The sequence below is a fragment of the Tauraco erythrolophus genome, chromosome 7 (assembly GCF_009769465.1).
Source record: "Tauraco erythrolophus isolate bTauEry1 chromosome 7, bTauEry1.pri, whole genome shotgun sequence".
Taxonomy (NCBI): Eukaryota; Metazoa; Chordata; class Aves; order Musophagiformes; family Musophagidae; genus Tauraco; species Tauraco erythrolophus.
The window spans coordinates 39,410,983-39,433,933 of NC_141471.1; the positions used below are offsets into that span (position 1 = coordinate 39,410,983).

At 41.8% G+C, this 22,951-nt stretch overlaps 1 protein-coding gene across 1 annotated transcript in view; it reads right to left on the bottom strand.

Moving 5' to 3' along the window:
• Window positions 1-22,951, bottom strand: part of COLQ (collagen like tail subunit of asymmetric acetylcholinesterase) — a 42,690-nt gene that overhangs the window by 4,436 nt on the left and 15,303 nt on the right. The window contains exons 3-15 of the mRNA XM_086614647.1: window positions 22,175-22,279; window positions 19,648-19,692; window positions 18,918-18,944; window positions 17,512-17,583; window positions 15,072-15,134; window positions 14,017-14,043; window positions 13,317-13,361; window positions 12,528-12,563; window positions 11,518-11,598; window positions 6,071-6,167; window positions 4,128-4,267; window positions 783-902; window positions 66-186 (exon numbers count right to left, since the gene is read on the bottom strand). Coding sequence (XP_086470773.1) covers window positions 66-186; window positions 783-902; window positions 4,128-4,267; window positions 6,071-6,167; window positions 11,518-11,598; window positions 12,528-12,563; window positions 13,317-13,361; window positions 14,017-14,043; window positions 15,072-15,134; window positions 17,512-17,583; window positions 18,918-18,944; window positions 19,648-19,692; window positions 22,175-22,279 — 979 coding nt within the window. The remainder of the gene's footprint in view (window positions 1-65; window positions 187-782; window positions 903-4,127; window positions 4,268-6,070; window positions 6,168-11,517; window positions 11,599-12,527; window positions 12,564-13,316; window positions 13,362-14,016; window positions 14,044-15,071; window positions 15,135-17,511; window positions 17,584-18,917; window positions 18,945-19,647; window positions 19,693-22,174; window positions 22,280-22,951) is intronic.

Below are 22,951 nucleotides of genomic sequence, written 5' to 3' on the forward strand. Positions count from 1 at the left end.
CTGCAGTAACAAATAGTACACCTTCACTGGTAGAAAGAGAATGTTCTTGAAGCACTGTAACTTACGTATACAGTCATCGGTCACAACTGAATTGCCATCGTCACACTCTTCCCCATCCTGTACAATCCCATCTCCGCAGGTACCGACAGCCTCGAAGCGGTAATCCACGGGATAAAAAGGGGTGAGCTGGCCAAAGAAACACACAGCAGTCACTGAACTGATCATGAGCAGCCTGGCTAGCAAGCAGAGGTGAAGGGTTGTGGGAGGCTGATCCTGAAACCAGGTTTTCATACCCTGCTATTTGGTGGTTCACAGAATCTGACTCAAAGCCCAGTAGATACAAGAAAGATACCTGCTGCTGGTTTCAGCAGGACTTAGCTTAGCTCCTTGAAGCAATAAGGAAATACATGGTTTGGGTTTGCAGGGTTTGTGTTCTCCCACAATCACGTACTCTGGTGAGTTTTGCCTTATTCTGTATTAAATAAAAAATGCTCTTTAGTATCGTAATTCTCCAAATTCAGCCCCAGTTTGTTCACCAGTGAAGCCTGGTTCACAGGGAGGTTAGCAAAACCTGCAACACTGATGTGTTAACGCCTCAGTAACTATGACTCCTGTGAACAAAAATCACAGAATTAGGTACAGTTGTGGCAGTGCTCAAAAATGAGGTTTTTCTCCATTTGCTTCATTGATTCTGTACGACACCTTAAGTACAGAAGTATGTTCTGTATTTAAAAATGAAATATACACTCACGAGTTTTCTGAGACCACAGTCATATTTTCACCTGAACTGGGAGCCATCCAAAGGTATCCTTGAAATACAAAGATCTCTGATCTCTTCTAAAAGCTAAGGCATTTTCAGTGTTTAACCGGTCCAATTCTTCTTGATTGTTCACCACAAAAATCTGGGGCACAGAAAAAGAGGTGATTGGTAATCTTCTCAATAAATATTTTGGATTGTCATGGAATCTGGTTTTGTAAACTGACATATGTATCAGCAAATAAGTAAATAATTGCACAGAAAAATGGTTCGGTTGTTTTCAGAAACAGAATGATGTTCCAGCCCTGGGTGAGAACTTTTACACTCACAGACTGCCAAACTGTAAGAGGTTCCTTTGCAACTGGTAAGAAGAGACACGGATTTCCAGAGGAGAATGGTCTTTCTTGAGCCCCTAGCTATGGCTCCAATGGCCCCGATTTCAGAATTCACATCCACAGGCAATGATCATGCAAACACTTGTGCACAGTCCTTGCTATGAAAAAATTTCAGATGCTTAAATGGTTAGATGCTGGAACAATTGCTAAATCCATATTGGCATAAATGCTTTTTGTGGGTTTGTCTGTAATATTTCAGGCACGCTTATGGCTACAAAATAAATAATGCATTGCTCAATGCAGTCTTTGCTTAGCTTTTACTACTTTGTACTTTATTTAGATTTATTTGCAATTGAAATGCATGTTTCTTTACATGTATATACTTTAGTGTAAATCCAAGTCTTCAATTAAACAGAAAAGAATTAGTTCAAAATGGAAAAATTAGGACCAACTGCTCTCTAACCAATTTTTTAAATGTCTCAGCCACTGAAATTGGCTGTAAGGAGCATTAGGAAATAATCTCTTCCTTCAGCAGCTTAATCAAATTAATTTTAGCAAGATTCAAACCATTTTTAAATTAAGAAAAAGCAAATGGAGTGCTTCTGAGCAAAATGGATTTAGGGCTGCGCCTGATTCCCACAAGATAAACAGAACTGGCTCGTTTTAAAACAAATTACCTTGAAATTTTTACATAGCAGAATATTCCCATAGCCCTCGACAAAGACCATTTTCACTAAAAAAGCATTGACTAAAAAGGCCTTCAGCTTGAATGAAAGCAAGCAAAGAAACAGAAAGCCAGCAAAGAACCGATTCTGTAATTGTGCTCAGGAGCTCAAGTTCCAGCCCCAGAGCTCTCATTTCTCTGGAAATCAATGGCAGATCTGTGCTGTCTGAAACTCTGTGTTACAGACACTGGCCTTTGAAATGGCAAGAGTTAAAAACTGGAATGAATCTTAGCCAGTGACAGAAAAACAGCGCTTTGTTTCCTAGCCTCTCCCCTCCTCTGGCAGGGCTGGCACTGGAGGAATTGGTGGGCAAGTGGGTGATTGCACCAGGACGTGCCGCAGTAAGACATTGCTTTGGCAGAGCACACCGACACGGGGACTGGGGACACAGAGCACTGGCTCTTATCCATGCGCAGCTATAGAAACCCTGACAATAGTTTCCCAGTGGTACAAGGCAGGCTTCAAAGCTGCTACACGGGCATCTGAACAGAATAAATAATAGCAGCGTTTAAGCTCCTGCTCTTGACACTCAAGGGAGTAAATCAAATGGGGCAGGAAAACGGGGAGCACTGCTCTGCAAACGCTCCACTTTGAGAGCTGGAGCTTCTTTCTTTGCTGTTCTGTGTTTCTGAGAACAAAATGGCACTTGATCACCATAACATGATGGTTCATAGTGATAGTGTAGGGTACTTGTATTTTAGGTAGTTACACTCTCATTACAATTTTTTAAGATCTGGTATGAAACTCTGTCTGATGGAGAAGGAGGGTGATAAGATCTACACAGAACATTACGAGCCTTATACCTTATCCTATAAGGTCTCCATGCCGTGAAGTACATGATAGTTTTTCGCAATAGTGTGCAGCATATGATATGCACCTATATTTCATAGAATTGTAGAATGTTTTGGGTTGGAAGGGACCGTATAGATCATCTAGTTCCAACCCCCCTGCCGTGGGCAAGGGCACCTTCCACTAGATCAGGTTGCTCAAAGCCCCATCCAACCTGGCCTTGAACGCTTCCAGGGATGGGGCATCCACAGCTTCTCTGGGCAACCTCTTCCAGTGCCTCACCATCCTCATAGTAAAGAATTTCTTTCTTAGATCTAATCTCAGTCTCCCCTCTTTCAGTTTAAAGCCATTGCCCCTTGTTCTATCACTACATGCCCTTGTAGAAAGTCCCTGTCCAGCTTTCTTGTAGGCCCCTTTTAAGTACTGATATTTCATGCACGTTCTTCTCTCACCATTAAGTTTTTAGAATAATGGGGCTTTTTTGTAATGCAGCACAGACAGGGATGAGTGAGCAGCTGACAAGACTTGCAGTAGCTCATGCAAAAGATTGAGTTCAATGACCCAGTTTAATGGCCAGTGTTTGAGTATGTCCTTTTCACACACTGTAACAGCTTTCTGACAACAGGACAGATGGGAAAGTTAACAAAGCTAATCGCTGCTTTTTGTCATTCAGAGACGACCAGACACCCGCAATATCTGCTTGCATGAGCGGAGTGGCTGGGCTATGCTGGTACACAGCAGCATGGTAGCATTTTCATTGTTGATTAAATGCTACAACGAACAGAATAATAAGGCAAGGACCAGCAGAAGGAAAAGTACAGAAACAGTATTTACAAAGCCCAAAGAAATCAGAGATGAAAGATTGCTAGGTCACTTTCCACCAATGACTTGTCCTTTAAAGAACTTTGTTCAATTTGCTCGGGAAAACACTTTCCAGAAGGAGAGAGACTGACATTAGCTATGTAAAGTGTATGTCTACAGACAGGAGCTCAGAAGCCTGACTCCCATGCTTCGTGGAGACTCCTTTTTGGTTCAAGGTCTGTGCTTTGGGAGAAAGTTCTATTGTATATGTGGAATGCTTGACCTCAACATTTAATTCTGAAATCACTGTCTTTGCAGACAGTCTTGCTTATTAAAAATAAGCAAGAAAGAGATGCTTATTTCACTGACCAATCTGAAATACGTTTCAATTTACTGAAATAAATAGAACATATTATGTATTTACAGTAGCAGATAGAAGAGAGCATCCTTAGACTTGAAAAAAGGTTTCTAAACATGTGCTACATGACCGATGGTTTGAAACGGCTGCATTTCAGCACCTCAATCACACAACCCTCAGAAAGGGTTATGAGACCAGACTTTTGCACTGACTGCATCTCAGAGGTGGTGGATACTAGAAATATCATGTTGCCCCCATGCAGACATCTTTCCTGTTAAATCCAAAATAATGGTAAGTACACTACCTCTTACAATAAAAGTACTTAAGAACCGCTCACATCCTCTCTCAGAAAATCTGCTCACCGCAGGGACTTTCGGATAACTGTGTCCAAACACAGGTTCCTCATATGGTGGGTTATTCACATGATGTGGGGATCTGCAGAGGCATCTCCCTGGAGGCCCTGGAAGTCCTCTTTCCCCTTTTGGTCCTATTGCGAATTGCCCTAGGAAGCAAAATGCCAGGTTGCTTTGTTATGAAGTTAACATACGCCACACAAACGCAGCCTTAGTGGAAAAAGTAGAGGTCAGGTGGATATATACATTTATGCAAATTTTCAGAGAGGCACATCTCCCACGAAATCCATTGGGAACTGAAGGAAGTGATTACCAAAACCACCAATCTCAGCACTTCAGAAGAAAGATGAGGGTTTGTACCACAGTAATTTTTTTCAGACCACTTTTTAAATTTTTCTACCAACTTTACAGAGAAAAAGAGAGGCCACTTGCTTAGGATTTTCACATAAACGTCAGTCTGTTTGAAGCTACAGAAATTCAGGTAATGATGAACACTCAGATCATTCTACAGCACCTATGCACCACGTTTAGTAGAGTCAGACTCTGTAGACATCCACATCTCATTGGGCTTGTGCATTTGTGCAACCACTTGAGTAATGCTGTTTCAGAGGTTTCTGGACAAGAAAACCCAACCAGAAATATAGGAGTGCTACGAATAAAATCTAAAAAAAAAAAAAAAAAAATCACTGCTTTTTGACTTTCAAACTTCGGCAAGGATGTGCTACTCTGCAGAATTAGACTATGAGCCAACATGTTCTTACTGCAAGCAGTGACATCATTACAGAAAGATCATTTAGGATCAGAATTTATATTCTAGAGGAAAAAGATTAACAAGCCTGACACATAAACTTTTTGTGGATGGAATAAAACCTCTGAAAGTAATCTCAAGATTCTGGCTGCCATCCCATAGGCATGGTGAAAATTCTGCCCTCTGAAAATGTCCAGCTATTTTAGTCAGGAAAAAGATGTTTCATAATGTCAGACATGAGACATGAAGATTTTGAAGCAGCCCCAGCTTCACTGATGTACCATTTCCAGACCACCAGAAGAAAGCGACCTCCTGCCTACTGATGTAAGAGAGGGAAAAGCAAAATGGGAGAGGACATTGAACAGATTGGCTGCAGTACAAGTAGCTGTTCTCCATTTGAGGCAACAGTAGTTTCCAACTGGTTTTGGTTGGTTTTTTTTAGGTACTTTAGTATATAGTTGAGTTGAGAAAACCCTACCTGAGGGTCCAATGTCACTGAACACTGTGGGTCGTGTATTGTCATTCACGTCTGTGCTCGGTCTCACAAGCTGCCTAGAGTTCATGTGTGTGCATAGCTTTGAAGCTGTACAATTATCGGTTAGATTTTTCTCATAATTTCACGCACAATTGCAGGGAGCATAGATCTACAGCACTTAACTAAAAGGAGAGAGGTTTTTTTCATCACCCTTTTTTTCCCTCTGACTTCTATCCCTTTCCTTCTCTTTCCTTTTTTCCTTACTGCTCTTGTGACTTGAGTCTCATCTGTTTTTTTTTTTACAAAGCTGCACAGGGTGAGTATGTCCTGACTGATTAGAAATCACAATCTTTCACTGTAAACCAGGATATCTGGAGAAACAGCAGACCTTTGATGATGGAGATTAACTAGTCCTTCCAAGGCTGCCAGATGGCTTTTCATCATCCCCATCTACCAAAGTCCCACAGGTACCACACAGGCCATGTTTTCAGTTTTATTTGAAACATCAGAAGCCATGATGTAGGCTTTAAGGTAAGGTATAGAGGTCTTATAAAGGACCAGGATGGCATGACCTGCCTTCAGAAGAAATCCTCTCCTTGCTGCCAGTGGAGAAGCAAACGAAGCCCTGCAGAACTTTTTGTAAAGGGGCCTATGTAGGCATATGTGATGAGTCAGGAAGGGCTGGGGAGCGGGGACATGGTTTAGGAAATCACCCCATCTCCTGCTTACCTGATCCTGAAGGTCCAGGGGGGCCCGGCTGGCCAGAAGGACCAGGCCTTCCAGGTGGACCCATGATACCTGCAGGTCCAATGTCTCCCTTTAGTCCCTAGGGGAGAGGAGACATCCATTTATTTGCTAAACTATTAATAACACACTAGGTCTTCCAGCCAGCACTGTCTTCCCTTTCAAGAAAGCCAAGAAAGTCAATAGGAGCATGCAGCATGAACTTCATAGCCACCACCCTAGGGAAAAGGTGCTGTTCTACATGGAGACAGAAAAGCATGTCCAGGCAGGACTTCTGCTCCTAAAAGTGAACGGTCCCAGTAGATCTGCTTTGAGTCGAGTCAGGAATCACCCTGCTCTGACTCCAAACATTTGGTGGCCTTTCTTTAAGGATGCCTTTTTACCCCTGGTAGCTCTCTAGGAGTCAGTGCAGCTCAAAAAGAAAGGGCTGGTGAAGCTGAAATAGGTGACCCTGGAAATCCCTACTTACTGCACTAATACACAGCGGGGAAAAAAAGAGAAAATTCAATAAAACATCAGCAAGGGCTTCCACAGTGACATCTCCCAGTTTTAGGGGTGCAGTTTTTCAGACGCATGCTAATGACTTTGAGGCCCACACTGTTTTCAGAAGTACTTTAGGTTCCTGGACTCCTATATCTCCTTGATTTTCACCAGGGGTATAACTATGTTAACAAATTATTGCAAGGCAAGCAAGAGTTTGTCCAAGAAAGCAAGAGCGTGGCCTTATACCAGTGCAAGCTAGTGCACAGCAACACCATGCTGACAGATGGTGTCCCTCTAAAATGCTGAAAAATTACATATGGGAAACGAGCTTACACACAGTTACCCTACAATAGCTAATATTCTCTAAAATCAGTCCTAATTTGCCTCACAGGAGCTTGTTTGTGTAGCCATACCCTTAGGCATTTGGAAGTCTCACCCTAGAACTGTTCAGCACCTTCCTATTTTTGCTCCTGAATTTAATATGACGACACTTATTAAAAATAACTGTATTTATCTTCCTGCTCATATGGTCTCAAAGGCTTGAATTTCTTAGCTTTATATTTCAGAAGTGTGTTACACAGCTTAAAGTTTAAATATCTGATTTGATTTTTATGTAACATACATTGTTTAGCATAACAAAAATGATGTTTCCTTTAATGACAAAGGAGACGAGTTCTTTGAAGATGGTTTAATTCCAGGTTAATGTGCATTCACGGATGCATGACGAGTGGCTGCATGTCTAATTTCAGAGTAATGAAGCATATATAGTAATATATGCTAAAATAATTTGTTGTTATATAATACGTTGTATCCCATGGATATGTTTGAATGTCACTTGCACCATTTCAACAGAGGAAGGTTGATTTTGTCATGGCCCATAGAGAACTAATTGGATATTTGCTTTTTTTAATCCTATTAGGAAAGCTCTGTGCCATCAAAACATTCCAATATTTATGTGAATGTCAGCAAGGCTGGTCCCTAATTACTTCTTACGTTACGCAACAGAGAACTGGCAGACCAGGATTTTGTAGCCCCCAAGAAGCCTGTGGGAAATCTCTTTCCCCCACACAACAGTGATCTGGCAGAGGCAAGCTAGGGCCAGTCGGTCATGTACTGCCTGAAAACAAGCTGTCTGCTGTGTGTTCTGCTTTGAAGGAATGATTGCTTAATGTTTTCTTGTTTGGCACAGATAGATTAAATAATAATGGCAGAGATTTATACTAAATATCTTTGCCTTGTTTCTCTTCACGTACACCCATGGCATTCAGAAAAGTTTTTTCCATGGACAATGTTTATATTCCTCTCCCTTCTTTCAAAGTAACGTTATCTAAAGCTCCAAGTCATTCCTCCTTATCAAGGCTGAAACCCTAAACTTGCTGCTTAGGGTCAATTCCCAAGTTCCAAAGCTTTGGGTGTTATATCTCAGTTAGACAGCAGTGAGGTTGTGACTTGTGACTCCCACCTTTTGGCCACCTTTAAGGAAGGCTGCTTCAGAGGCAGAGGAGAGCTGAAGATGTCAGTGGGATAATCAAGACGTATCTCAAAATGGAAGTGGAAGTGACACCTTCCTAATTTAGCAGCTTTTATCTAGGGTTGTCAGCTGGATGAAGAGACAGGAAATGGCCCCATGTTGATGGGAACTGTATCGTCTCAGCTGAACAAACAGCCAGACCATAACTACAGCTCTTAAAGGCAGCAGCCAGAGCCACAGAGCCTTAAAGTGCCACTCTCAAGTTTTTTCAAAGGATTAGAAACAAAGAAAGGAAATAGCTAGTTCACCAATTAGAGAGGGAAGCCCTGTTTTCCTGTAGAAAAAAATGCTGAAATTGCCTGGAAATTGCAATTTAGGGCCAGACTGCAGTTCTTTTAGTCACAGATTGTTGCCTTAAATTATCACGCAGTTTACATCACCACTTTTTGATTAAGACACTTTGTAATGTGACAAAACACCTAAGGTCAAGTAAGGAGTGCACTGTATTCAAGTTGATCTGCAGGCACTATATCTTCTCTTTGCCTCATACTACAGAAACATTCTGTGCATGTTACTTTGGCAGGACAGACGAGCACAGTTTTTTTAAAAAAACAACAAACCAGCAAAGAGCATGCATCAGCTTTTAAAAACTGACAAATCAAGGACAAAAAAATATTTCTTCTGGGTCATCTTGCACATACCTTCTTTATTTGGTGACCTATTATTCCCTCCCCAACACCCATCTTTAATTTTTCCCCACACTGGCTATACTTTCACTTCAGATATTACCTGATGGCATCAGAGCAACAGTGAGGCAGGCATGTGCCTCTGTTTGCAATGCTGGGAATATCCAGACTGCAAATAAAATGCTTTCAGCTGAGCCCATTAACCACGATGTCTACGAGCTCCTGTATCCGAGCAGATGCACATTAACACCAAAGCTGGTCTAGCAAGAACAGGTTCTCTTCCCTGTCAGTCAGCAGAAAGAAACAGGCTCTGCAGGTGGCAATTCAGAGCACTAGGAACCGGTCTCCTTTGTATCCCCGATATCGTTGCTTAAAATAAATGCACAAAGAAAGATGCACTCAGAGAGGCCCATTTGTTGACTTTAACAGGTAACTATAGCAATATTGCTATCTCCTCCTTGGAAAATGCTATAGTGGAGTAGTCAGTGTCAAATTTACACACAATTTCTAATCTTGACAACTCATCTGAAAGTCTGAGAAAAATAGTTCCACCAGCTTAATTATTTTAAGCCCTAAATCATAGAATCATAGAATGGTTAGGGTTGGAAGGGACCTCAAAGATCATCTAGTTTCAACCCTCCTGCCATGGGCAGGGAAATCCTCCACTACATCAGGTTGCTCAAAGCCTCATCCAACCTGGCCTTGAACACTTCCAGGGATGGGGCATCCACAACTTCTCTGGGCAACCTGTTCCAGTGCCTCACCACCCTCAATGTAAAAAATTTCTTCCTTATATCTAATCGAAATCTCCCCTCTTTCAGTTTGAATCCATTGCCCCTTGTCCTATCACTACACGCCCTTGTAAAAAGTCCCTCTCCAGCTTTCCTGTAGGCCCCCTTTAGGTACTGGAAAGCTGCTATAAGATCACCCTGGAGCCTGCTCTTCTCCAGGCTGAACAGCCCCAACTCTTTCAGCCTGTCTTCATAGGAGAGGTGCTCCAGCCCTCGGCTCATCTTCATGGCCCTCCTCTGGACCCGCTTCAGTAGCTCCATGTCCTTCTTGTGTTGGGGACTCCAGAGCTGAACACAGTATTCTATGTGGGGTCTCACGAGAGCTGAGTAGAGGGGCAGAATCACTTCCCTCGACCTGCTGGCCACACTTCTTTTGACACAGCCCAGGATATGATTTGCTTTCTGGGCTGCCAGTGCACATTGCCGGCTCATGTTGAGCTTTTCATCCACCAGCACTCCCAATTCCTTTTCCTCAGGGCTGCTCTCAAATAAGGACCATTTGTCAACCATCCCATTTCTGAACATCTTCCATACAAGATTACCATACCTTAAGGTCACTATATGTCTTCCTGACATTGCTCAGAGCAGAAGAACATGTTCCTGGCAGGCAGTACTATGGTGAGAATCACCACATCAATATCCAGTCTAACAAATCAATCTTGGTTTAGTGTTAACAGAGAAAATGGGAGAAACAGGGAGGATATTTTAGTGCGTTGGTTCTTTGCACTGGACATAGAATCATAGAATGGTTTGGATTGGAAGGGACCTCAAAGATCATCTAGTTCCAACCCCCCTGCCATGGGCAGGGACACCCTCCACTACACCAGGTTGCCCAAAGCCTCATCCAGCCTGGCCTTGAACACTTCCAGGGATGGAGCATCTATGACGTCTCTGGGCAACCTGTTCCAGTACCTCATCTCCAAAGCCTTGTGGCTCTGCAAGCTGGTCTGTGTTCACCAATACTTTGGCCTGGGCAAAGCCTAGCTCAACCCAGTTGGAAAGCATTCTCCAGGCAGGTCTGGAAGCAAGGGCAGAGCCTGAACAGACACTGGATCTACATTTAGTGCATGTGCTAGAAACCAGGAGTGTGTTACAGTGTGATACAGGACTGAGGTGTGAATGTGTAGACCGGTGGTTTTCATTGCCACAGGTCTCATAGCAGTTTAATCCATTACAGCATACCATTCTTAGCGTACAGGCGGCTACTGCCAGTGGACACAAGCAATGTTTTTGATAGCAGAAGTAGTGTAGCTCTTTGCACTGGTAAGCCAGGGAGAAAATTCATGGACAGGCAATGAGATGTCCCTTGTAAGATGCTGACACTACCTCTGAGCCCGGAGCTGAGGAGAGGAGGCTGTTTTTTGTAACATCCACAGCAATTCTTCCCTCATTCAGAGTCCCAGAAACCCAGTGTTTTCCTACAAACCTTCCTTCGCTCATCCCAGGAACCTGTTCATTAGGAGCAGAGGATGGCACCTGGGCAGTCTGAAACGTGTTGACTTTTGGATACATCCTATTTGGCATGGCAGCCTACCAAGCTGCCTGTTGATTGAGCAGCGCTGCTCCCTAAGTCAGCCTCAGGGCTAAGGATCTAAAAATTTTAGGTCCCCACAGTGTTACACCCCACACTGTCTGAGACCTGGACCTTGCTCCAACTCTCTAGCCATCCATCAGGTGGGATGGGGACTGCGGCTTTGTGTTGCTTAGGATTCAAAGAGGGCATTCAAGGTCTGCTCAAGTTATATTCAATGAGTTCATTGCCAATCCAGGGAAAATACAACTTCCCCCATGCTGTGCAGCCAGGGAGCTGAATGCTGCCGATAAGGCTCCAGCCCTAAAGCTGAGGCACACCCCTGTGCATCTGTGTGAGGTGTTTCAGAGCTTCTGCCCGCTCCCGCCGTGACAAAGTGCATGATACTACGAGAGCACAGACCGCACGGTCGTATGCCGCAGCCACACAGATGTTGAGAGGGACAGGAAGGGGAAATGCCGTGGTCTTACTTGTTTGCCTCGTTTTCCAGGTCTTCCTATAGGTCCTCTGTGTCCTGGTACTCCGGATTGTCCCTTTGGGCCCATCTCTCCCTTGGTGGGGAAGGAAGCAGGACATAAGTATAGAAACGCATGTTACCTTGGTTATATCTGCCTTATACAAGACAGCAGGCGGATGGTGCTCTAATTCACACAATTCCTTTAGATAATGCTGGCACCATTTGTTTCTCAGAACATCAAAACTCTAATAAAATATTTTAAAACAAGCATAAAGTGAAAAATATCTCTCACAATGTACCAAAATTTCCCTGAAAAATCCATTATCTAAAGAGGAAGACAAATGGAGAGGTTGGAAACATGCTTGGAGACTTGGAGGGGTCGAGGCTAGCAAAACTCTCTGACCCTTTTGGCAATATCTTCCTTTGCAGCTAAGATGGATGTGTAATTAAGTCACTCAGGGAAAGGGAGATGAAATCACTCGTCTTCTAGCCTCCTTAGAAGCAACTATTATTTTCTTATCCTAATTTCAGACATAAGATGTGATTATGTCATAAAGTTATCCTCCTTTAGAATTTCTGTCTATAAAACAACATCTGAATTGTGATTGTCAAGTACAGAACGATGACGATATCAAAACTGGTCAGGATTATCATTGCTGTTTATAGTAGCACCATTTCAATTCAGAACATCAAGAAGGAAATATTTATTAGGTTCAAGTGAACAAACCCCAAACAATTAGGCCAGTTATGAACCTATAAACAAGAGTTTGAATATGTTAAACAGGAGGAAGATTATGACTAAGCTAATATTCTGGGAAAAAAGACAAATAACAACAACCAGTTAAATCTCAGAGATTTCTCTTAAGATAAAAAGCCTAAAGAATTTGATCAAGTCCGATAAGTGTTGGTCATTGAGTCAAGAAAGACCTTCAATGCCTTTTACTTCCCAGGATGGCCCTGAAGACATTCATTGACCCTATGCCAGCACTTAACGCAACTCCCCAACACATCATGCCCACTTACTTTTTGTCCCAGCATTCCAGGGAAGCCAATTTCTCCCTACAAAGTGAAAGAAAAATCATCAAAAGTGGAGTGATCTTTCTTTGACAATGCAGTACCTTCCTTGGACGGAAATAAAACAAGTGCTATGCACCGGTATTGATAAAAAAAACTCGTACTGTGATTCAGAACTGCAAGTGATGCAGTAGGTGGAAAATCTTAAGTAAAATTTTACTGTAAAGCCCCTTGTACAGTAACACTGCTTTTTCATGTGCTCCTCTACTGCCTGATTCCTCTTCTCCAGCAAAAACATCCCACTTGTGCTTTGTCGACTGGCAAACCTGCTACCTGGACAAATCCCAAAACCTGCATTTGGGAATGGCATTTCTCCATTTACATCAAAAGCAGTTTATTTGTGAAAGAACCTTCAAGTCAAGAATCTCATCGCACTATTTTTTGTCTTCTTTTTTTTTTTTTTTTTCTTCCCCTCTTCACAGTATTATCATATCACCAGCCAAAAGCATTTTGGCAAGCCGTCGTGGTTCTGGACTGCACAGCCCAGGAGAGGCTGAGGTTACCTCCAGGGAAATCCCTGTCTGCCTTGTCACCCTGCTATGCACAGGGGCTTGGGGGACACATGGACACAGAGGCTGCCCTACTGCCCTCCCGTCAGGTAGGACCACTCTTCTCCCAGGAAGATGCCTCCAGGCTCCCTTCCTCCATGCCACTCCTGGTTTTTGCTATATCACAAGTACATTATTGCTCACGTGCACATTCAGCTAAAGGTCACAACCATTTGGAAAAGAAAATTACCTGGTCTCCTTTGACTCCTTTGTCACCCCTGTCACCTCTGGATCCCTGGAGAGAGATAACAGGTGACAACAGCTTAATTACTACCATTTCACAAGGAAGCAAAAAACATTTCTCCTACAGGAGGTGTTATTTGGAGTCACACAGAACACAGTAATATCTCCAGAGTAAGGTATATGGTAGACACCCTGAAATCTTTCCTTATTACTTTAATAAATATTATAACAGAATTAAGAGTAAGGCTTGTAAGAAAAGGGACTAATTCTCCTCAGATAATTATTTTAAATACATGCTTTCCTGGACATAACACTTCCAAACTTGACTTTTTTCCCCAGTTGGCTTCATCCCAGTTCAGGTCCCACTATATGGTCTTACAGTAAAAACTCTCTGTGCCAAAGTGTATGTATAGTATATATACTAAATAAACCAGACCAACAATTAAGGATTATTATACCCATTCTACAGATGGGGAAACTGTAGTGAGGTGCACTGTAGTACCTTGTTCATAAGAAGACAGGGTGTAAAACTCACTTCTTTAGCATCCCAGCCCAAGCCACAAGACTGTGCTCCTTCTCAATGCTTGTTTTAATTTCTCAGTGAGACTTTTAGACTCCATGAAAATTCAACCTCATTTCTAAGATACTTTTTTTTACATAACTGTTTCCAATTGTTAAATTATACATTATTCTATTGTCACACTGACCTTTTCTCCTCTAGTTCCAGGAAAACCCTAAAGGGAAAGATAGATATTTTAACGCTCCTCATTTTCAAGATTATCCAAGAAGAAGGACTTTCAAAATTTAAAGTGAAGAAAAAGAATGAAGCACAAATAATTAATTGCATCAACTTGTAAATGCAAATCAATATTTATAGCTTCTAAAATTGCACTGAAACAGAACTATGAAATATGAATTAAAGGCAAGACAACTCAGCCCCAAAGCCAATGTGAAAAAGCCAGGTAAAGCCAGCAGGTTTTGTATTGCTTTTAAAATTGAAACAAGGGAAATAAAATGTAACTGAAAGTGAACAAAGACTTAGACATCACAATTAATACTCTAAAATAATTTTAAAATAACCTTCCTCTTCTGTTCCTGCCCCCCCCCACCCCGGAACATCTTTAAATTATTCTTAAGTAATCTAATGTGAAGATTACTATAAAACTGAGAAACTGAGTTTCTCTTTAAGAAACATACAATAAGCCACAGTGCTCAGTTCTTCTTTCCAGTCTTTTATTTGAATAAACTAATCAAATATTTTTTTTCAAGAACCTTAAAATATTGTGGCCTAAATTTGTAAAGATGGAGGCTATGCTACAGACAGTGATGTACAGATACTGGAACATCCAGACCTAATCGTGCTTACTATCCAACTACCAATACGTATGCATAGTTTTAGTAGAGGACCAAACTGGTCTCCACAGTTTTATGAGGCGGGTGGAAAACATTGCAGACACAAGTTAATGCTGTAGATTCACCAAAGAACTCCAGTTTTCTACTGGGATGCAATTATATACGAGTTTTGCTTTTAAAACAAATTTTTGCATTACAGTCATTTACACCAAAGCATTTTTATGAAAAGCCAAAACCACAGCCAAGCCCAACCAGACAACATAATCTCGCTTGAAGGAGAATATATCTTTTTAGCTGTATTAGAAAAGACATATCTTGATAAATGCTTTCCAGCAAATTCATGAGGGAAGCAGCTGTCAGCAGAGCATTAGAAACCAATGTCTGAAAATGCAGCATTTGGTTAACAAACCTTGGAGCCCATTGGTCCTCTTGTACCTGGCAATCCCATCACACCCAACTCTCCCTTTTCACCCTAAAGGGGTCAATAAAGAGAGTTATTGATTGTGGCTCTCTGACAAGGTCATATTTGAATGTCTGAAGGTTTAGCAGTTCAGGTTTTATGTCAGATAGGTGAGACAAGCCTGACCTTGGGGCAGCTTTGTAGTCAGAGGTCTATCTTGCAATTGTATTCTGCCTGAGTCCTCATATGTTATCTTATTCTTCTATTTGCATTTTCTTGGGTGCGTAACTTGTGCTTCAGTTTTGTCAGATGCTATTAAAGGACCTGCAAGCAAATTAGCAGCAGCAGTGCATCCTTTTACTGCATGAAGATGCATTGTCTCTACCCAGCATTGCTTCCACTGAGCTGCAGAAAACTATTTTGCTGAAAGCCTTTATGGCCTGGGGAGGCATAGCAATTACTTTTATTCTAGTTCTGAGACTTCATGTGCTTTACAGTGGTTTAGAGCCAGTAAATCATGAAAAGGCTCTACAACAACTTCTCTGGCTGCTGCCAGCTAATTATATCTAGGGTGAAATACAGAGTAGTGCCTGCAGACATGCAGCAGCCCTATCAGCAGAATACAGTTGACTTTCATTCTCCTTTGGCTTTCACTGTCCTAGTAGTGAAGATTTTCACATTGGCTGCTGTCCCAGCAGAAGTTCAGAAAAGACTTGAAGAAACAAAGTAGAAGAAATAAGGGTTGGACCAAGGCTGTGTCAAAGAAAGAGAAAACAAGTAAGAAGACTCAGCTGAAGAAACAGAAGGCACAGAGATGGGAATGAGAAACAAACAAACAAACAAACAACAGCTTACTGGAGATCTACAGCAAAAAGAGGATGCATCAAATGACTTCATATAGTGAAGATGAGTATGAGGAGTTTGGGAAGATCAAAGATCAGAAGAAGAGAAAGGAGAAAGACACAACTGAGGCAAGTGAGCACAGGGATCTGCTGACCTCTATTCAACTGGACCCTTCATTGACAGGCAGGAAACTGAAATTTATAAAGACCAGAAGTATGAACTCATCTAAAGAACAGAGGAGACAGGTATCAGAGGAGGCGGTAAAAGCAGAAGAACTGGAATCAAACAGCAAGTAGGACTTGCAGTCAAAGTATAGGAAAAAGTATTACTACTGAATGTGAGGGATGCTTCTAGGAGTGTGATGAAAAACTATAAGAATAGATAAAAAGGAGATAAAATGAAATTAGGAAGACTTCATAAATAAAACTAGAACTTATGTAAGGAAAAGGACAAACAAATGTGTTTTCTTACTGCTATGTTCTCAGTAATTAGACTCTGAGAAACCAAGGCAGCTGGACTTTCCTTGTGCCCTCACTGCTCCCACTGTGAGAAATCACAGCACTTTGCATTTTGGGGGACACCATTTCTCATATCACAGTTCAAAGTGAACATTGGATCCTTTTTTGTACTTAGTCTCTTGTTGCTTGTCTACATTCCCACATACTGTAATATGATGTTCCTCATCTAACATAGCTGTGAAGAGCTTGAGGGTCTGCTTCCCAGATGTGGCTTGAATTCAGAAGTCTGCAATAGCAAGAGCTATTGCATCATATCCTTTGAGGTGTGGGCACGAACCTTCATGGAGCAAATGAAGACTCAAAGATTTACTGGAAAATGCAGCTCCAAACTAAACATGGTGTGCAATCCTTCTGCCTGATGCGTACTGGACTGAAAAAGTGAGTTATCTCAAAAGTCCCAGTAGAAACTCCATATACTGTGCTTCCTGTGAAGAGCTGTATACCTTTTGCATAAGATAATAATCAGTAAAGGACTGTCCTTCAGCTTATTTATTTATAATAAACACAGATAAAGCAACCACTCTGCAGTAGCAAAGCATATCCTGACATTTCTTCTGCTGTTGGCTATGAAAAATTACAGGAATTAATGTTTGTATGGGAACGAACTTCAAAGATCTGATCAGCAATTCACGTGGTTTGTAATCTCTTTCCCCCGACACTAATCTGACATTTTGCCTGTGATCACATGGGCACACAGTTACATTGTCAAGAAGTACACACTCAGGCAAAGAGATCATCCTAAAGGGCAGTCACACAGATGATGATCGATGTTGAAACACTGATTTTTGTGATTGTGAGACACCAGTGGTTATCAATGAGTCTTCGTTAGATGGACTTTCAATTTCCCTTTCATGTATTTTAATCAGCATAAGAAGTGCTACAGGGGCTAGGCTGATGGTGCAGTAACCTAACCCTAGACTGGGCAGGTCTTTGCAGGGCAGTGTAAGAAATGGGACAAACACAGGGTGTCCTTGCACTGCCGCAGCTTCCCAGCCTCCAGCAGATAGTGGTTTAGAGACTTCTTGAGACGACTGTTGTGTTCAGATCGTGATGTTGAACAGATGACCCCATGTGAATTTTAGTCTTACCTTCGGTCCCACAGGTCCAGGCCATCCTACTGGTCCTGGCATCCCAGGAACGCCCGGGGCACCTGATCTACCCTTGAACGGAAAACATCGATTACAACAATTCATGTAACATCATTCCTATACACAAGCCTCCACTGCAGACAGGAGATAGAGAGAAATAAAGTCTTTTCAGGAAAAGAACTGCAAATGCTTCTTTACCTTGTTTTTAATACAAAAAGTACTATATTATATTCACGATACAGTTTGTGTTAATGCTACTGGAGGAAGTGTGGGCTCACAGCAATACCAAATTATACTGATGCAAATAAGCAGATCAGTTATGGAATAAATCTAAATGCAGTCAAAATAATCATCCTAAAAAACCAGTATCAGTAACTTAAATCCTCTTCTCATTTAATAATACAATGTAAATCAAGAAGACCTGCATGTGGTTGTATCAGTATGATCCCAATTTATATGAAGAATAGAACCAAATCTTTAACTAAGATTTTTTTACTTGCTGTTTTTCTTATTCTGAGCATTCTCATATTACTATCTATAATTGCTCTTTATTAGCTACTATATAACTAGCGATAACTATATACATACAGTTATTTGTCTATTTTGATTACTGCCTGTAAATCACTCCGTGAGTATCTCCTAAACCGCTGCAGATTAGTGCTATCCCACTGCTTTATGCCACTTGACAGTATGATCTTAGAAATGTCATCACGACATTTGGTGTTAAAATCCTTGATGTATTATTGGAAGAGTACTTCTTTTCCTGGTTAGTGACTACCCTCTGCATATCTCTGATTTCATCCTGCATTTCTATCTTCTTTTAAAGTTAATTACATTAAATGGAGGTACTTAGTGACTGAGATAACATATTCTGTTTCATCACATGTAGGGACACATATTTTTGACAATATATCATGGCTCATATGTCACCAGACATAGGATTACAGTCAGTGTATCGCATTGGTGCCAAAACCCTGTAAGTGTGATCATTAATGGTTATTCCCCCTTCGGGGGTATTTGAGCCTTGTTTAGACTTTGGAGGAGTAAAAAGTTTGATTATGCTTTGGGCTTTTTAAAATATACCTTCTACTATAGCTCCCATACTCTGCTTCCCCTGTTCACAGAGACATAGTTTGGGTAATTTCTCACTCTATTTTAGTAGTCTGGCCAGAGTTGCGTGCTCTTACTGAGGGAATTTGTGGAATTCAAACCAGCCAAAGGGCCCAGCTCTCCAGCCTTGCACCCAGAGCTCCCTACCACCCAACCTGGGTACCAACGGAAGCAGCACAAACCTGTTAAACTTCAATGTTAGCTAGTTTTTATTGAACTATTGTCCCTACCCCACTCTTACAGCTGCTATGTGTCAAGAATTAGACGGGTGTCTGAGACAGCACCTTCATTCATACCTTTCTTCCTGGCCTGCCAATCTCTCCCTGTCAAAGAAAGATATATATTAGTCTCATAGGCACCACTCAAAGCACAGTGGCTCACTAGTTAATGCATTTATTAAAAAAAAATATAATTGGGAATATTTTTGCATTCAAGACTTTGCTTCCAGAGGTAAAATAAGAAGAATTGCTTTAGTGGAGCTCCTTGGTTTTTCCTGTGTTTTCAGTCCTAAATCTACGGCCACATCCTTGTATGGCAAAGCATGTAATTACGTGCCCAGCTTCACATATAAGGTTCCTTAAGCATCATCATGGAGCAAATGCTTTGCAGATCTGAAGCCATAATTTAACATATAGACCACTTCTAATATCTGAGCTGAACCATGCAATTAACATTGCATGGAAGAGTTCTGCCTCTCATGTCCTCCCAGAGACACAAGGTGGTCAAAGGCTGTTGGATCAGTAAGATCACTGACTTGTGCACCTGAGCTGCTTTCCTAACACATACCATAGATGTAGGTATCTATCATGAGAATCCATAAGAAATATTTCAAGATTGAAAATGAACGTGAAGATTTAAATTGTAGCTTCAAACAAATTGGCAGCTTTAAATCCAAATTAAAGCAAATCCCCAATCCAAAAGGCTCACCACTGACTCAACAGACAAGGAAAAAAGTGAACACAAGCCTGTCCATCTCCCTCTTTGCCCCCTCAAAAATACACCAAACTCCGTAATACAGACACTTACTTTCTCCCCTTTTGGTCCCATTATACCAGGAATTCCTTGTGGACCCTAGAGACAAAAGTGAATGCATTAGTAAGAAGACACTGGTGGTTGCCTTCCCTCAACCCATGGCCCTGTGGTTGTCTCCTGGGAATAGTGTGAACCCCCAAGGTTGGGGTGTTGGATGTTGAATGTGACCTCTAAATGCCAGGTCTGTGCCACTGCTGAGGCAGGCTGGAGAGTTGGACATGAGAAGTGCAGGGTCATCTTCTAGATGAAGAAAATTAGCAAGAATAAAGACCTGAGGCATCGGAAAGATGAGATGTTATTGGGGTCCTGAAGAATTAGTGACAATGAGGACATGGAGACACCGCGTCAGCTGGAAGAGGAGGTCAGCCAAAGGGGTGGTAAGGGAAGTGGCATAAAACATGTGGGATGGGTTCTGCAGTGTGGTATGGACAGGCAGGATTGACACCGCTTCTGAATATTTCTCTCTCTCAAATAAGGTTGATTCTCCTTTCAGGAGACTTCTTAATCCAGGTAGACCTTGAATCCCTCTCAGAAAAAAAAAATCAGAAAACCAGTGTTTCTAGAGTGTTTCAGTTCACAGTCCACATTTTATTTTTGAATTTCTAAGGAAAAGAATCCCATGAGCCTGCATTAGAGGATCACTAGATTCACCATATAAATCACTCACTCCAGGTTTGGATCTTGGCTATCTTATACTGTCCAAAACATGTTATATATTGTACATAGGAGAAAAGTGTACACTCAAATGCAACTTACTACAACTATTTTAGTCGGTAGAGTTATTTTAGGTTCTCAATAGCATAAATCAGAATGCACTCAGAGTCAGAGCCAAATTTTATCTTATTTCTTTCATTTTACTTTAGGTTACACATAGGAGGAATTATACTCTGATTTATATAATTACAAATGTAATTCTCCTTCTTATGAAAAAGTGTTAAAATTCAGCTCTGACTCAACAGTATGAGCTTTTACAACTCCTTTGAAAGTTATGCAAGTTACAGCAGAAAAGAGTTCAGAAGTACTTAGATATTATTTTTTTTGTAATGGCAGCATTTCTTTTCAGGTGATTGTTGTCATAAAAGTATTGCCCAGAGGACTGCTGGCTCTAACATTGTCCCATTACAAGACATAGCTCTGTAATTTTTAATTAAAAATTCCAAAGCCATGTTATACTCACCCTGCTGTCTGACATTGTGATAAAATCTGCCAGCCTACTCTATTTAAAAATATTCTTGGAGGGATCATAGATCCTTTGGTTACAAGATGAATATGATTTATAGCAATGGACCTTGTAGAATAATAGAATTAATATTACTGTTCTTCTAACTTAAGTCTGAGAGAGTATTAAGAGGGTTTTTTAAAAAAAGACAGTCTAGTGAAGACCGAAATAACAACTGTTTCTTTCACATGGACTGTATCTCCGGATCATGATCAACCACACTGCAGGGCAGTTTCATAATGCAGAGAAGACTTTTCTCAATACAGGACAGGACAAATAATTAAACATAATTAAACATAATTAAAACTAAGCTTTTGTGCCGCATAACTGAACCTTTACTGTGATATTGTCCAAATTTTTTAAATAGTATTCGGGTGCTTGTTAACTTCTCAGGCTGTTGAGGCCTCAGTCACAGCTTTGCTGCAGCAAAGATCCCGTGCCATGTCTGCTATTAGCTGTACTGTAATAAAACTGGCACTCAGGGGCCCTGAGGAAGATCACTGTCCCAAAGCACCAGGCATGGTATATAGATAGAGACCGCCTGTGCCTCAGAAGAAACTGGAAATACCTCTCCATGAAAAATTGTGTTTTTCTTTGGAGGGAATGAACTGGAACAGAAAGGCAGATGGGTGATCTTCTCCACACTACAGAGATGTTCACAAAACCCTTCCCCTGGAGGAGGACCATTTCCTCAGCAGATTTCTGACCTCCCTCAGAAGATTTCTGAATGTACGAATTGTAGAAAATGTAATGGGAGGTCAAAAGGACTGGCCCAAGGCTACTCAGCAAGTCAGAGGCAGAGATGTTGCAGGTCAAGCTAGGAGATCTCACGTCTCCTGAATCCCATCCTACTGCCCTCCTCTCCTTGTCTCTGACGTTTACTGTAGGTGTTGACATTCTGAGGGATGTACTCCACTGACATTCAAGTTCATTGCGTCTCTTGCGCATCCACACCACAGGTTCTTGCCCTCACATAAAGGACAACAGAGTCTAAAGCAAAGAAAAAAACTAGCAAAGAGCCTCTAAAGGAAGTGATGGCACCTCTGGGATTTTTGATGGGTGCTACCCACTGTAAAACTCCATCAAAATGAAGGGTGAATTTGAAACTGACCGGCGTATGTGAGGCAGGGATGAGAATATAGGGTAAAAAGTCTACATGATTTATGCATATTTATATGAAAACGAAATTAAGCCAGAGCTTGGCATGCTTATTAAGTGGTAAAAAGCCTTTGCAGAAGATGTTTTACAGCTTTGTAATGACCTCTGGAACAAGTGAGAGAACAATGTGGTTTAATAACTCACCTGGGGGCCAGGAGGTCCTGCAGGGCAATGTGGTTCGGGCAGAGGGGAAGCCTGTATTATCTGGAGCTCCTGACATAAGTCTTTCATATCCAGGGCAAGCAGCTTCTATGTAACATAAAACACACGAGTGAGCATGCAGCCATACACAGCCAGTTGGAGAAACACATAAATACACAGCCACCAAACACTACAGCCTCAAGAGAGCTTATTTGCCTCCTTAGGGAGAAGCCTAGGCTTTGTCACAAGGTTATCTTCACGGATGCTTGAACATTAGCACTTGAGCGTAGCGTCCTGTCCCACACTTCCTCCTCCTCCTCCTCCTCCTCCTCCTCTCCCCCCCTCCCAGAGGTGTGTCGCAGCCAGGCTGTCGCATGCCCCTCTGAGCCAGCGTGGGACCCTGGCCTATTCTTAGACGTGACCCTGCTTTCTCCGTCCCACTTTACAAGTAGCAGCTCCTCTCCAAGAATAGAGTCTTTGCTCTAATAATAGAGACTCTGCTCAGCCGGGGTACAGGCAGCATGAACTTCGCTCCAGAAGACATAACCTGCAGGCATTCATTCACTGCAGACCGGAGCTGATGATGCCTTTAAAGACCAACAAATGCCTAATCTTTTGATTTCAAAGCTAGGCTTGCATGAGTAAACTGCCTTCTTTACGTCCTGTGACAAAAGCGGCCTCCCCTGGAACGTAGACGAGCGCTGAGCCAGAAATGCCGGGTTAACACCACCGATCTTCAGCTTCTAAGTGCAAAGCCGTTTTCCAGAAAAGCTCCAACTA